Source organism: Euleptes europaea, chromosome 4, assembly GCF_029931775.1.
Source record: "Euleptes europaea isolate rEulEur1 chromosome 4, rEulEur1.hap1, whole genome shotgun sequence".
In the NCBI taxonomy this organism is placed as follows: Eukaryota; Metazoa; Chordata; class Lepidosauria; order Squamata; family Sphaerodactylidae; genus Euleptes; species Euleptes europaea.
The window spans coordinates 2,949,618-2,963,717 of NC_079315.1; the positions used below are offsets into that span (position 1 = coordinate 2,949,618).

At 43.8% G+C, this 14,100-nt stretch overlaps 1 protein-coding gene across 1 annotated transcript in view; it reads right to left on the reverse strand.

Annotated features, from left to right (window-relative positions):
• ADK (adenosine kinase) overlaps window positions 1–14,100 on the reverse strand; it is a 269,577-nt gene that overhangs the window by 158,329 nt on the left and 97,148 nt on the right. The window contains exons 5-6 of the mRNA XM_056849134.1: window positions 7,402–7,574; window positions 1,702–1,810 (exon numbers count right to left, since the gene is read on the reverse strand). Coding sequence (XP_056705112.1) covers window positions 1,702–1,810; window positions 7,402–7,574 — 282 coding nt within the window. The remainder of the gene's footprint in view (window positions 1–1,701; window positions 1,811–7,401; window positions 7,575–14,100) is intronic.

Sequence of the window (14,100 nt, forward strand, 5' to 3'; positions counted from 1 at the left end):
CCACCTACCTCACAGGGTGTCTGTTGTGGGGAGGGGAAGGGAAGGTGATTGGAAGCCAGTTTGATTCTTCCTTAAGAGGTAGAGAAAGTCAGCATGTAAAAACCAACTCGTCGTCTTTTCTGAGGAAATATTCATTCTAGAAAAGGATTCTCCAGCATGGCTGCTGGGAGACCTTTGCTTCGTACAATGTTCACAGGGCATTTGTTCGGCAGTCATAAATGGCCAGCTTTGGTCAAGCGGAGGGATCGACGCCAACCATGTAAAATCTACAGCAGTGCGCGTGAAACAAGCTGTGGAAGACAGCCTCACTCGCAGAAGGAAATAACTCTCTTTTTTTAATGAATGTGTTCCTCCCAGAGAATCGATTTTTTACACTTCTCACCAGCTGTTTCCACATAGCTCAGGTAACAGGATGGCAGCAGCTGTCAAAGAGGATCCATACATTATACGCACATTACGTGTTTTAATCTGTCATGGATGCTTTCTATTTTTGCTAATTGACACCACAGCCTTATCAACATCATGGCAAACAGTGGGCGTGCGCGCGCGCACACAAACACAGAGGAAAGATCTGCCACTTACAGTGTACCAGAATGTAATTTACATAAACACGAGGACTGTATGCCTTGAACGAGGGCAAAATAACCTCAGCATTAATTCTAAACATCCTCTCTCCTCAGTGGGGTGACACAAAGAAAGGTCCTGTCATTATCGTCACCCGCCACAGTATTTTCTGCCTTTGAGGAGCTACTCAAGACTGTTGTTTCTAAAACACACTGTGGAATAAACAGCAATTAAGAAGCGCTCACGGAATTGTTTACAGTGAATAATCGTGCTAACGGCACACTTTATATAATCCGGCCATCCTTTCAAACAATTTCATTGGAAACATGAAATGCAAATGTGACACAGGATTGATTTTCTTCCACAAAGCTTCTGGTGTTGTTTCCCCCATCCCACCAAACCCCCTCCCCCTCCAAATTGTGCCAGCACTGGGGCAAATTTCTGCAGGTATGGTACACCAGGAAAGTCAGATTTTCTTCCTCTTTCATTCTTCACCATCTTGTAAATTGGGGGAATTGGAGTCTATGGAGCATGTTTTGCTCAAGTGCTCCTTCTACGAGGAAGCTCGTTGTAAGCTAATAATTCCCCTGCTCAGCCAAATCACAGTCAGCTCAGATGAAGGGAGAATTAAGAGTCTCCTCTGGGAAGGGAATGCCCAGATGGCAAAACAGGTAGCCAAATTTTGTGAAATAGCATATAAAGTTCGACCCTTAATGTTGGGCAATTGCAATTAGATTAAATCACAATTTGGTCAATGTTAGTCTGTCCAAAATTATTTGGAAATTTTAATTAGGAATGTTTTTGGTTGAACTGCTATAATTTTTTTACCTTTTGTATAAACGATACATGTGTTTTACTGGCTTATGCTGTATTAATAATAAATCTGAATCATTATTCACCACATCTGCCACATGTTCAGTGCAACCTTGACGCTCACCCTTCAAAGGGCGAAAACACATGGTCGCTTTAGCCTCCTTTATTCCCTGTTTCAGCCAGGATTCAGCCAGGATTGAACACGTGTTCGGCGAAAACGCATGCATTCGATCCTGGCTGAATCAGGGAATAAAGGAGGCTAAACCAACCATGTGTTTTTGCCCAAAGTTCTAATCCACCCGAACTTTCAGCAAGGTTACTTACTGCTATGTAATAAACTTTAGCCTTTTCCACCAACTTCCAGTTTTTTTCCAGGTCCAGGTGCTTTTCCTTCTTGTAACAATTAGCAGCAGCCAGGTTAGCAATAAGAGACCTACAATAACAAACATAGAATAATAATAATAATCAACACTGCCACCAGTTTTCTTGGAACAAATCCAGTCTTTCCAACAATCCACAAAAAAATGCTCAGGGGTCTCTTGAACAACAGAATATGCAGGGCAACGCATTACAAACACGCCACATGTGCGCCAGTTGTGAGACAGCTGCTGTGTGACAGGTAGCCATTCATCACAGAAGGCAGTGGCTGCCCACACCCCAACCTTAACGCTCTGCACTGCAACCACACTGCTTTGAGAGCTGTGTCTACCTATGACAGAGAAGAGGAACAGAATCTCTCTTTCCCTCTCTCTTTGTATAACTGGACGTCATCAGCACTGATCCCTTTCTTGCTCTTCTAGGTGAGATATTCAGCGTGGTGTAGTGGTTAAGAGCGGTGGTTTGGAGCAGAGGACTCTGATCTAGAGAACCGGGTTTGATTCCCCACTCCTCCACATGAGCGGCAGAGGCTAATCTGGTGAACCGGGTTGGTTTCCCTAGCCTTACACATGGGTGACCTTGGGCTAGTCACACTCTCTCAGCCCCACCTACCTCACAGGGTGTCTGTTGTAGGGAGGGGAAGGGAAGGTGATTGTGAGCTGGTTTGAGTCTCCCTTAAGTGGTAGAGAAAGTTGGCATATAAAAGCCTACTACTACTACTACTACTACTACTTCTCCTTCGCATCATCTGCACCAACACAGATGCCCGAAAACTTAGGATTCCTTTGGAAAAATGACTGGAGAATTCCGCTTCCCTTCCTCGCACGATCGGTTTCCATCCATTCACGCGTCACATAGCAGGTCTCTGCAACAATACAATGATGCATCTACAGATGGCGGCTGGACACATGGCACAGTAGCGATATTTCAGCTGAGCTGACTTAACATCCTGGGTTGGTTTACAAAGCCAACTCTCAATCTGTAGTGCAGTGATAAGTCGTACACCATTGTGAAACTTTTGTGATGGCCTAAAACATATCTTCCCTCAGGGCTATAAAAACTACTTTTTTAATTGATTTACACTCCCTGCTCTTTTACACTCCCTGCTCTAATGGTGGTGAAATGTGCCGTCAAGTCGCATCCCACTTATGGTAACCCTGTAGGGTTTTCAAGGCAAGAGACTAACTGGGGTGGTTTGCCATTGCCTGCCTCTGCATAGCAACCCTGGACTTCCTTGGCAGTCTCCCGCCCAACTACTACCTAGGCCTGATCCTGCTTAACTTCCAAGATCTGAAAAGATGGAGCTAGCCTGGGCCTCTGCATCTACCAAAAATGAGCCCACATCAATGAACACAAGAAAAACCACCTGAGGCTAGACAGGTGGCCACACAAGAAAGGGTCTTTTAATTGCAGTTATGGGAAGGGTCGTGGCTCAGTGGTAGAGCCTCTGCTTGGCATACAGAAGGTCCCAGGTTCAATTCCCGACATCTCTAGTTAAAGGGACTATGCTAGTAGGTCATGTGAGAGGCCTCTGCCTGAGACCCCGGAGAGCCGCTGCCGGTCTGAGTAGGCAATACTGACTCTGATGGACCAAGGGTCTGATTCAGTGTAAGGCAGCTTCATGTGTTCACATATGCTGCTTGAATGGTTTCAAGCTCTAAGGACTAGAAACTTTGTGTTGTTGTTGCTATTTAACTAGAAGCTAAAAGGCGGTTTCCCTGGAGAAGTGGCATAGAAATTTCCCAAATAAATAAAACTCCTTGGGTTCAGCCTCAGGTGCTAAAGCCCATATGAAATTCCACACTCGTGGAAATGGGAAAAGCTACCAGTCCAGATGTTCTGCTCTACTGAACCCAAGCAGATAAAAATTGTTATGGTGAAAACAAAGGGGAAATTCCATTTAAAAAAAACGCTATTATGGAATATAATGGAATGAAACGGTTAGGGCACTAACCCTAACCATATATATAATGGATCTTTTCAACAACTTAGCAGCCACTTCTGTCTATTCAAGTTAATTTAACATGTAATGACCCACTAAAGCTGAAAGGCAATAAGAGGGTGAATAGAGATGGATTCATTCTGCCAAGATCCAAGGCAATGAATGCATAATTTACAAGTGTAAGGGACAAGTAAGTTAAGCAGAAATAGCATTTTCTTCCAATTTTTTTTTTAAATTTCAGTCCCTAGATAAATGCAATCCATTACTGGCTGCCAAACAAAGTATCAGCACACTGGTGGAGACCTTGCTTCATGAACAAAATGGCTTTAATCCATATATCCATAGCTTTTGGAAAGCTAAAAGATTTCCTCGTGCGCTACTAAATTTCAAACTAAACCCCATTAACCAGTCGGGTCTCCACTCCTGCTGGGGAGGGGCAGGGCCATCTTGATGCATGGGCATGCTGGGCAGTTGCCCAGGGATGCCACGAGCATAGGGGCCCCATGCTGATCTATGCAAGTTGTGATTTGCATATTTAGCATGTGTTTTCTTAAAGATAATGAACAATAGAGTTTGGAGAGCCAGCATGGCGTAGTGGTTAAGAGCGGTGGTTTGGAGCAGCGGACTCTAATCTGGAGAACTGGGTTTGGTTCCCCACTTCTCCACATGAGCGGCGGAGGCTAATTTGGTGAACCGGGTTGGTTTCCCCACTCCTCCACATGAAGCCAGCTGGGTGACCTTGGGCTAGTCACTGCTCTCTTAGAGCTCTCTCAGCCCCACCTACCTCACAGGGGAAGGTGCGAAGGGGAAGGTGATTGTAAGCCGGTTTGATTCTTTCTTAAGTGGTAGAGAAAGTCAGCATATAAAACCAACTCTTCTTCTTCTTCAATATTAATGTTAATTTGGGTTTGGATTAAGAATAAATACTGAAGTATAATGTAAGAAGGGGCTTGGTAATTATGGAAGCACCAATAAATATATCCTTAATTTTATCGACCATTGACATTTTTATTCTTGTGAGTCGTTGTGTAGGTAGGCGCCCCAGTGCACTTCTTTGCCCGGGGGCCTATAATGCTGTTAAAACGGCCCTGGGGAGGGGTGCCACGGATCTCACAGTGGAGGAGTGGATTTGCCCTCCAACACCTCTACCACCAGGCAGGTAACATGGAGAATGAACCAACCACACAATGCAAATGCCAAATTGTGCCCAGACGAGGACCTGTCTATATGATCTTGATATGTAACAAATCTAAAGGGCCAGAGGCCTACAGAACGAAAATTCAGACCCGATGCCTTGGTAAGCAATTTTTCTGTTCATTTGGAGAATATCGTCAGAGATTCCGGCACACAGAGACTATCAATTTTGGACCTTCAGATCTTGGTGTCTGCTCCATATCAGACCTGGGCAAAGCTTGCTCTGATTGAAACAACTCTGGGCAGGGATCCCAGAATATTGCTGGCACTCAAGAAGGTCAGTAGTCAGAGCAGCTGAGAACAGTTTAAGCAAGAGAGATGCAAATGGCGCCAGATCGGGGAGAAAGAAACACAAAGCACGGATGAGAGATGAAGGATTTTGGTACGATTTTTAAGAGGAATGAAGCATTCTGACATCTAGAGGGGAAATCTCACTTGCATCAATATTGGGTTTGAGGGTTTAACGATTAAAGTACTCTGATGTCAGCAAGTCAAGGCAGGATGGGATTTAGGAAAACTGGAAGGCATAAAAACGATTTGGCACCCAGGTTTTTCACTGCGTTAACTGAATTTCCTGAAGTCTTAACCTGGAATGTCAAAGGTCACACACCTCCCTTCCCTCCCGTGCATGTAAACCTTCTTGCTATGTGGTCACACCACCTACAGAGAGACATGTCTGGCCTACAGTAAATATATTTCCTATATACCTGTTGAATGTTCATGTTATCACTCAAGGGACCCTAAAAGGATACCTTTGGGGAGCTATGTAGGCATAAGGGGTTAGCTTTTACTAAAATTTGATTTCGAGAAGGGCTGTTTTCTGACAGTGACTTTTTGGACCAGGTTCAAGATTCAACATCCCCAGATGTGTCACTTATGATCTAAGATGTGATCTGATTGGCTTTAGGGACAGTAGTTAGGCAACTTCCTAATGTTCTGAGAGGTGCCTTGGGGAAGGTGACTCGTGTTAAAAAGTAGTTAGGGTTGCTCAGCTCGAGTCCCATACCCAGCATATCGACTCCAGTTCATTTGTTTCATTCACAGAAACCTAGGCTAGCTAACAGATGGCATTCTGAAAAACCAGGCTTGAGTATTCCATCTTCCTGGTTAGCGCTGCACAGCCCCAAACAAGCCACACAGATTGCTGACTTCCTTGCAAAACACAGCACAACACAGAATCAATACAGAGCTTTTATTAGCAGGTACAAGAGAACAACACCACAAAACGACTTCCCTGCATATGACGCTTCCTTTATTTTGAAAGCATTCCCCTTCGGGCAACTCCCCACATAACGGAGTCGAACCGTTAGTTTTTCTTCTCCTCTCGATGGATGTTGGCTTCAGACTGAGAGGGGCTCTCCTTGTCGGCATATGAAGGGGCTCCTTCTCCCACTCCACCTTGCCTTCACAAAACTATCACTTTTATACAATGGCCTTTGTAGTCAACCCTTTTAATGTTTTCAAAGCTGTCCTCGCATTTGTGAGCAGTAGGAGGGTCTGTGCCAACGGGCAATCTACGCTGCCTGATGCCTGTCATTCTGATCCTTAGAAGCCTCCCGATGATCCCTTACTGCGGAGGGCTACTTTTGAGAGCAGGAGGCAACTAAACGCTTGTTAGACAAACAAACGTGCCTGATCAGGTGCCTATGTCTCATTAACACTGCCTTTTGATGAAACATTCATTTGGAAACGTCTGCCCTTCCTTACTCTAGAAATACTTGCTGTGGCTAATGCGGTCTTGGGGTGTCTCAACAGAGGCGTAACATTCACACTGCAAGATGTCATAGTTCTGCTGTACACTGCATTGGTCAGGCCGCACCTGGAGTATTGTGTGCAGTTCTGGAGGCCTCGCTTCAAAACGGACCTGGACAGAATGCAGCGGGTGCAGAGGAGGGCGATGAGGATGATCAGGGGCCTGGAGACCAAGCCCCACGAGGAAAGGCTGAGGGAGTTGGGTACGTTTAGTCTGGAGAAGAGGTTGAGAGGGAATATGATAGCTCTCTTGAAGTATTTGAAGAGCTGTCACTTAGAGGAAGGCAGGGAGCTGCTCCTGTTGGGAGCAGAGGATAGGGCTTGCAATAATGTGTTTAAATTGCAGGCAGAGAGGTACCAGCTGGATATTAGGGGAATTTTTTTTCACAGTGAGAGTAGTTCAACAGTGGAATCAGCTGCCTAGGAAGGTGAAGAAGAAGAGTTGGTTTTTATATGCCGACTTTCTCTATCACTTAAGGAAGACTCAAACCTCCCCTCCCCACAACAGACACCCTATGAGGTAGGTGGGGCTGAGAGACCTGTGACTAGCCCAAGGTCAACCAGCTGGCTTCATGTGTAGGAGTGGGGAAACAAATCCAGTTCACCAGATTCACCTCCGCCGCTCATGTGGAGGAGTGGGGAATCAAACCCAGTTCTCCAGAGTCCACTGCTCTAAACCACCACTCTTAAACCACTACACCATGCTGGAGGTCTCCTCCACATTCACACCCTAAGGGCTAGCAAAAAAGGCATCTGACCTGTTGTCGCTTGTGATGCAGGCAGCACACGTTCCAGTCGGCTCTTCACTCTGTTCGTAATAATGAGCATCCACGTGGGCTTCTTCAGCTTTCTTCTTTAGGATCTCGCCAAATTTGTCCGTTCCGATGCACCCAAAAAATGTTGCCACTTTATAAGGGCTCTGGATCATCCACTGCAGACAACAACCAAAAAAAGGCAGAGGGAGAGAGACAAATTTGATTAGAATATCTGAAACCATATTTTTAATTAAACACAGCAATTAAACAACAAAATCAATAATATCAGTCAATCTGCTTTCCTTTCATTCATTTCTAGAAGAAGAAAAAGAGTTGGTTTTTATATGGCGACTTTCTCTACCTTGAAAGGAGACTCAAACCGGCTTCCAATCGCCTCCCCTTCCCCTCCCCACAACAGACACCCTGTGAGGTGGGTGGAGCTGAGAGAGCTCTAAGAGAGCTGTGACTAGCCCAAGGTCAGCCAGCTGGCTTCATGTGGAGGAATGGGGAAACCAACCCGGTTCACCAGATTAGCCTCCACTGCTCATGAGAAGGAGTGGGGAATCAAACCTGGTTCTCCAGATCAGAGCCCACCGCTCCAAATCACCGCTCTTAACCATTATACCCCGCTGGCTTCTACAAGGATGGGACTGATGTTAGCAGAGCCTTAGCTTTTCAAAAGGATAAAGGAACACTGATATTGTTTAGGAAAGGACTGTTCAGAATGCCACCAATTCTACAGGATACCAACACATCTCTTGCAAATAACTACTACATTCCTACAAAACAGAACCAGTAGTTCAGTGAGCCATTTTAATAACTACTAGTCAATGGACTAGTTTAATAACTACTAGCCTTGACCTGGAGGGCCCAGGCTAGCCTGATCTCGTCAGATCTTGGAAGCCTGAATTAGTACTTGGATGGGAGACTACCACGGACATCCAGGGTTGCTACACAGAGGTAGGCAATGACAAACCACCTTTGTTTGTCTCTGCCCTGACCTAGATGGCCCAGGCTAGCCTGACCTTTGTCAGGTCTTGGAAGCTAAGCAGGATCCGCCCTGGTTAGTACCTGGATGGGAGGCCGCCAAAGACGTCAACAGCCACTATGCAGAGGCAGGCAATGGCAACCACTAATGGACGTCTCTTATCTTGAAAACCCATAGGGTCCCCATAATCCAATTGCGACCTGACAGCACTTTCCACCACCACCACCAATGAACAAAATGAGATTTTTTTTTCCTGCCTGTGGCACAAAGGATCAAAATACCTGCAATCCCACCAATGCCATTTCCCTCCCCCCACAGCAAAATTAGGACTGTCTCTGCCAGACTGAGATGATTTTCACTGAGGTTCCTATTTTATGGAACAGCCTTCTGGAAGTTGGTAGAAAGGCTTCCACTTTGAGAATCGAAAAGCTATGCAACATTCAGGGAGGCCTCTGACCCCGCCCCTTAATTTTTAATTACATACTTTTGTGGATTCTGAACTGTATATTGTTGTAATTGTAACCTGCCTTCAGTACAGTTTTGGAGAAGGGTGGGATAAAAGTGCTATATAAATTGAATGTGTTTTAAGCAAACTTTCAGTGATATGGCCAAGAGAGCAAAGGTAAAATGTGAGAAAAAATACCGATATTAATATTTAATAGAACTAACCCGCACACAATCCTTCAAACACTCCTCGAGCTTACACAAGATCTACAGAAAATAATGGCATATCGACAGTGTCTAGGATACTGTACCTCTTTGCAAACAAATCCTATTTACTATTGTTGGTCATTCAAAGTGTGATCTTTGGATCTGTAGTCCAGCGTGGTGTAGTGGTTAAGAGCAATGGTTTGGAGCAGTGGACTCAGATCTGGAGAACCAGGTTTGATTCCCAGCTCCTCCACATGAGCAGCGGAGGCTAATCTGGTAAACTGGATTGGTTTCCCCACTCCTACACACGAAGCCAGCTGGGTGACCTTGGGTAAGTTACAGCTCTGTAAGAGCTCTCTCAGCCCCATCTACTTCACAGGATGTCTGTTGTGGGGAGGGGAAAGGAAGGCGATTATAAGCCAGTTTGAGTCTCCCTTAAGTGGTAGAGAAATTTGGGATATAAAAACCAACTCTTCTTCTTCTACTACTTGGCATTCCATTTACCACTCCAATTATAATATCCTGTCTCCCTTAAACATTGAGGTATTGGAAAGAAATCTGTTACACACATTCAGAATACAGTTACACGTATCAAGTGCTTCCTTGACCCCTTCACCCATTTTCAAAGGGCTAGGAAAGAAAAACACACCAGAATGACTTATCCCACTTAAGCACTGAATTATGGATGAGTTACTCTGTAACACCCCTAAAAATATCTGGAAAGCACCAAAGTAAATTGCTCCCTTGCACTAAAAGTTTAAAAGTTAAAACAGGAAAGCAGGACATTAGGAAGAATTTTCTAACAGAGCGGTTCCTCAGTGGAACAGGCTTCCTCAGGAGGTGGTGAGCTCTCCTTCCCAGGAGGTTTTAAAGCAGAGGCTAGATGGCCATCAGTCAGCAATGCTGATACTATGACCTTAGGCAGATGATGAGAGGGAGGGCATCTTGGCCATCTTCTGGGCATGGAGTAGGGGTCACTGGGGGTGTGGGGGGGAGGTAGTTGTGAATTTCCTGCATTGTGCAGGGGGTTGGACTAGATGGCCCTGGTCATCCCTTCCAACTCTATGATTCTATGATAGGACAGAATGGTGAAGCAGAACAGATTGCCCAGAAAGCGGAGGGAAAGCATCAATGAAACAATAAGGAGACCCAAGCTGCCAGCCATGAGTCAGCCAACAGGCGTCATCCTAATTTCTCCTAATTGCAGTCACTCAGCTTATCCGCTCAATCGCTCCCATGAATTAAGGGCTGGATCAATTTACCGGTATGCTAAAAAACCTAGTTATAATTGTTTCCTAATAGAGATTTAAATAAATGATAATGTCTCCAGTTCAAATCAGCGTTAGTGCTACTCGTGGGTTGTGGAAAGGTTGAGCGGAGGAGCTCAGACGTGTGCTTTGTCAGCGCTCCATTATTTTTAGACGCTGAAAACGCTTTCGTTCTGTGCGTAATGCGGCCAGGGCTGACGAGGTGGATAACCTTCTCACTCGAGAACTCCTCAGTTCGATAAGATTCTAAGCCGCATGCCCTCTTTCATGATGAGCAGGGAGTATTTCCCTTTGATACACATTGGAATAGCGTGGTTATTCTCTGCGTCTCCATGCACTGAGAACTCACGTAGGGATCTCTGCTTTCTTTCTGCATGCTTCAATCGTGTGCCTCATCCACTGACGTTGCAGGCATGTACGCGTCCCCCAAAGCCCACCTACTTCCTGCTCTTTACACCCCTCATCACTAAAGATGGTGAGTCAGTTGGAGAACTGGGCTGGAGAATTGGGCTAAAACTGATAAAATGCATCTCAACAGGGACAAATGTCCAGTTCTGCATTTAGGTAGGAAAAATCAAATGCATAATTATAGGATGGGGGAAGACTTGTCTTAGCAGTAGGGTGTGTGAAAAGGATCTTGGGGTCTTGCTTACACCTCCGTATGCTGGCATCCATGCTTTTCTTCAGACTTCCACCTTCTTCCTTCATAGTTTAGGGACAACATGTTGAAAGCCGTTTGGGCTTCAAAGTGATTTGGAAACACTGCAAACAAACCAGCTAAAGCTCAGGACATTGCCCCCCCCACAAATGACCCCCCCTGCTTTCCCTGCAAGTGGCGACACGGTGTTGTTGTTTTTTAATATATAAATTTTTTATTACTTTTTCCATAAAGTTGATACAATAATCCCATTCGATATACCATCTAGCTTATTTTTCCATATATAAACAATAATAATACAGTGCTGAATGGATATCCTCATAGTAAAATACATATAACAATTTGAACTTCCCCCCCAACTTCCTCTAACCCATTCTTAATCCAGTCACTTCTTTGTATTACTCTTTGCCTATCCTTCTAGAACATTATATATTTATTTTTATTTATGTATTTCTTTCTTATATCCATGCATACACCATAACTTTGTAACCCTATCTGATATGATTAATTAACATTGAAAGTAATTAAAAGTGCTAATAGAGTATAAATTATTCCAAAAACTAGGATAGAACTACTTATCATGTAAATTTAAAAAAGAAAAAATATATAATTATTTCCCTACACCTCCCCATATTCCCATTATTTTAATACCCTCCAACCCTTCATCCCTTCTTTTTAAAAGACTTCTTCTGTCGGGGGTTTCTACTGTTCTTTTCTTGCTTCTTCGGTATAGTCTCTTGAAGTCGATGGTGTCCAGTTACTACATCTTGCCCAGTTGAGTCTTCATCCCGTTGCATTTCTTCTTGGTCTTTGCCTTGAATTGGATCTGTCAACTCTTTGTGGCTTAATAAAAATCTTTCAGCCTCAATTGGTGAATTGACGGCACATCTGCTCTGTTTATAGATGAACGTAAGTCCTTGTGGTATTAACCAGGCATACTTTATTCCATTTTTCCTCAGTATCGTTGTGAAGTCTTTGTAAGCATTTCTCTTTGCAACCAAGTGGCGAGGTATATCTTTTAGCATTATTAATGGTAATCCATCTACCGAAAGAGGATTATCATATTGGATTTGCATGATTGTATTCCTCATTTTGAGATAAAAAAAGACAATCACAATCTCCCTGGGTGTTGATTTCTGTATGTTTGGTGACAGGGGAACTCTGTAAATTTTATCGCATAGTTTAATTTTTGATCACTTAAATGGAAAATGTCAGCAAGTGACTTTATCATAATCTCTCTGGTATCTCCATATTTTTCCGTGAGATTGCGTAATCGTAGATTAGATTCTCTCGATTTCATATCCAAAAATGCCATCTGGTCCTTCAAAATTTCTCCTTGTATTGGTAGGTTTTCAATTTGTTTCTCATTATCTTTAGTTTCCTTGTAAATTTCCTTTTGTTCCTCCTCCACTTTTGTTATAGTAAGTTCCATCTTATTCATGTCTATTTTTAATACCTTCACTTGTTCTGTAATTAACTTAATCTCATTCGTAAGATTGTCAAGTTTCTGGTCGAGTAGTTGAGTCATATGCTGTGTTTGATGTTGAATTTGCTTGTTAAGTGTTTCAGTTTGCTGCATCAAAAGTTCCTCCACTCTTTTGTAATCCATGGTTCCCTGTAGAATTAGTTGCATAGGCGGGCAATATTGATATAACACCCACCATCGAGTTTCAAGAGTCTTCTAGTTAGGTCTGTAGGGACATTCGGTATGTCTCACTGAGTCTCCTCTCTCTCACAATGAAACGTGGCAGGAAGACTCAAAAGCGAAAGTATTTCAAATCGGAAATAAATCTTCTTCACTCCTTCTGACTCGGAGTCTTCCGTTGCTGCATACAATGTCACTCAAATCCTTAGTTGTTATGTCTAATCGCAAGAAAGATTTATAATCCTCAGTCCGGTTGGTGATTTTTCTTATTTATTATCAAGTTATCTCGTGGTCTTGGTAAGGGGGGGTGCGGGTGTACAGCTAGTTTAAAGAAACTCCTCCGTCTCTCTTTTTTTTAAGAAAAGCAAACAAAAGAAGTTCTTGGCACTTACAGGTCTCGGATGTTGGGGTTTCTGATGATTAAAATATTTCAATAGCTGGTATTAGGTAGAGGAGATCTGGTCCCGATTCCATAAGAGGCGCTCGCAGCGATGGTCTTCCCTCAGCCGAGCGGGACAGCTCCAACCCCCCCCCCCCGGGTTTCGTTCCCGGGGGAAAGATTGGGAGTCAAACCGCACTGGTCGGCAACAGGAATTGCCTGCTCCACGTTCCACCACGTTCGCATCCAAAGCGCCTCCTGGTTCTCTCAAGAGCTCTTGAGAGAAGTTGTGATCAGATCAGCCATCTTGCCGGAAGTTCGCGACACGGTGTTTAGAGCGACAGACCAGGATCTCGGAGGCCTGGGTTCAGAGAGTGACATTGGCCCACACACACTGTCTCACCTAATCAACTTCACAGGGTCGTTGTGAGGATAAAATCGGAAAGAGAAAACCACGTCCGCTACCATAAGCTCCCTGGAGGAATAAAAATGCACTAGACAGGTGCTTCCATTAGATTCAGAGAAAAAAATACCATACTGTTGCTCCACATAAGAATGGGGGTATTACGAAACAGAAGTCAACAAAAGAAAGGAAGAGATAAAGCTCACATTCATGAGTAAACATCCATAAAACTAGCCTTTGTGGCAGGCTGTATGAATAGTTATTTTGCTGGTTTTATTTCTGGTTAAATAAGCACGATATTGCCCTCTGCAAAATAACCTTTGCAGAAAGGTTGACTGTTAGAATTAAAGGTTTATAATTTAAAAGCATATATCTTATTAAAGTCTGACACTTCACTGACCTTTCCTTCAAGACTGACCTCTGCCAGCGGAGGAAAAAAAAAAGGATTGGGGCTGAAAGACTAAGGGAAAAAATGTGGCAGTATATAAATGTATTAATTCTTCTCTTAAATGAAAGGTTTTTTTTAATGTCCATGGTTTTTTCAAAAGGAAATTAACAGAATGACATGTGCCCTCTGGCAGAAGGGCGGATTTAATTTCAACTGAGGGTAAACTTAAATTATGAGGATTTAAGAGCACTTCATATACACTGTTTCAGTAATCTGCTCATCAGCTGTGTGAGATAGATGTCATTCTATTATTGGCACCTTA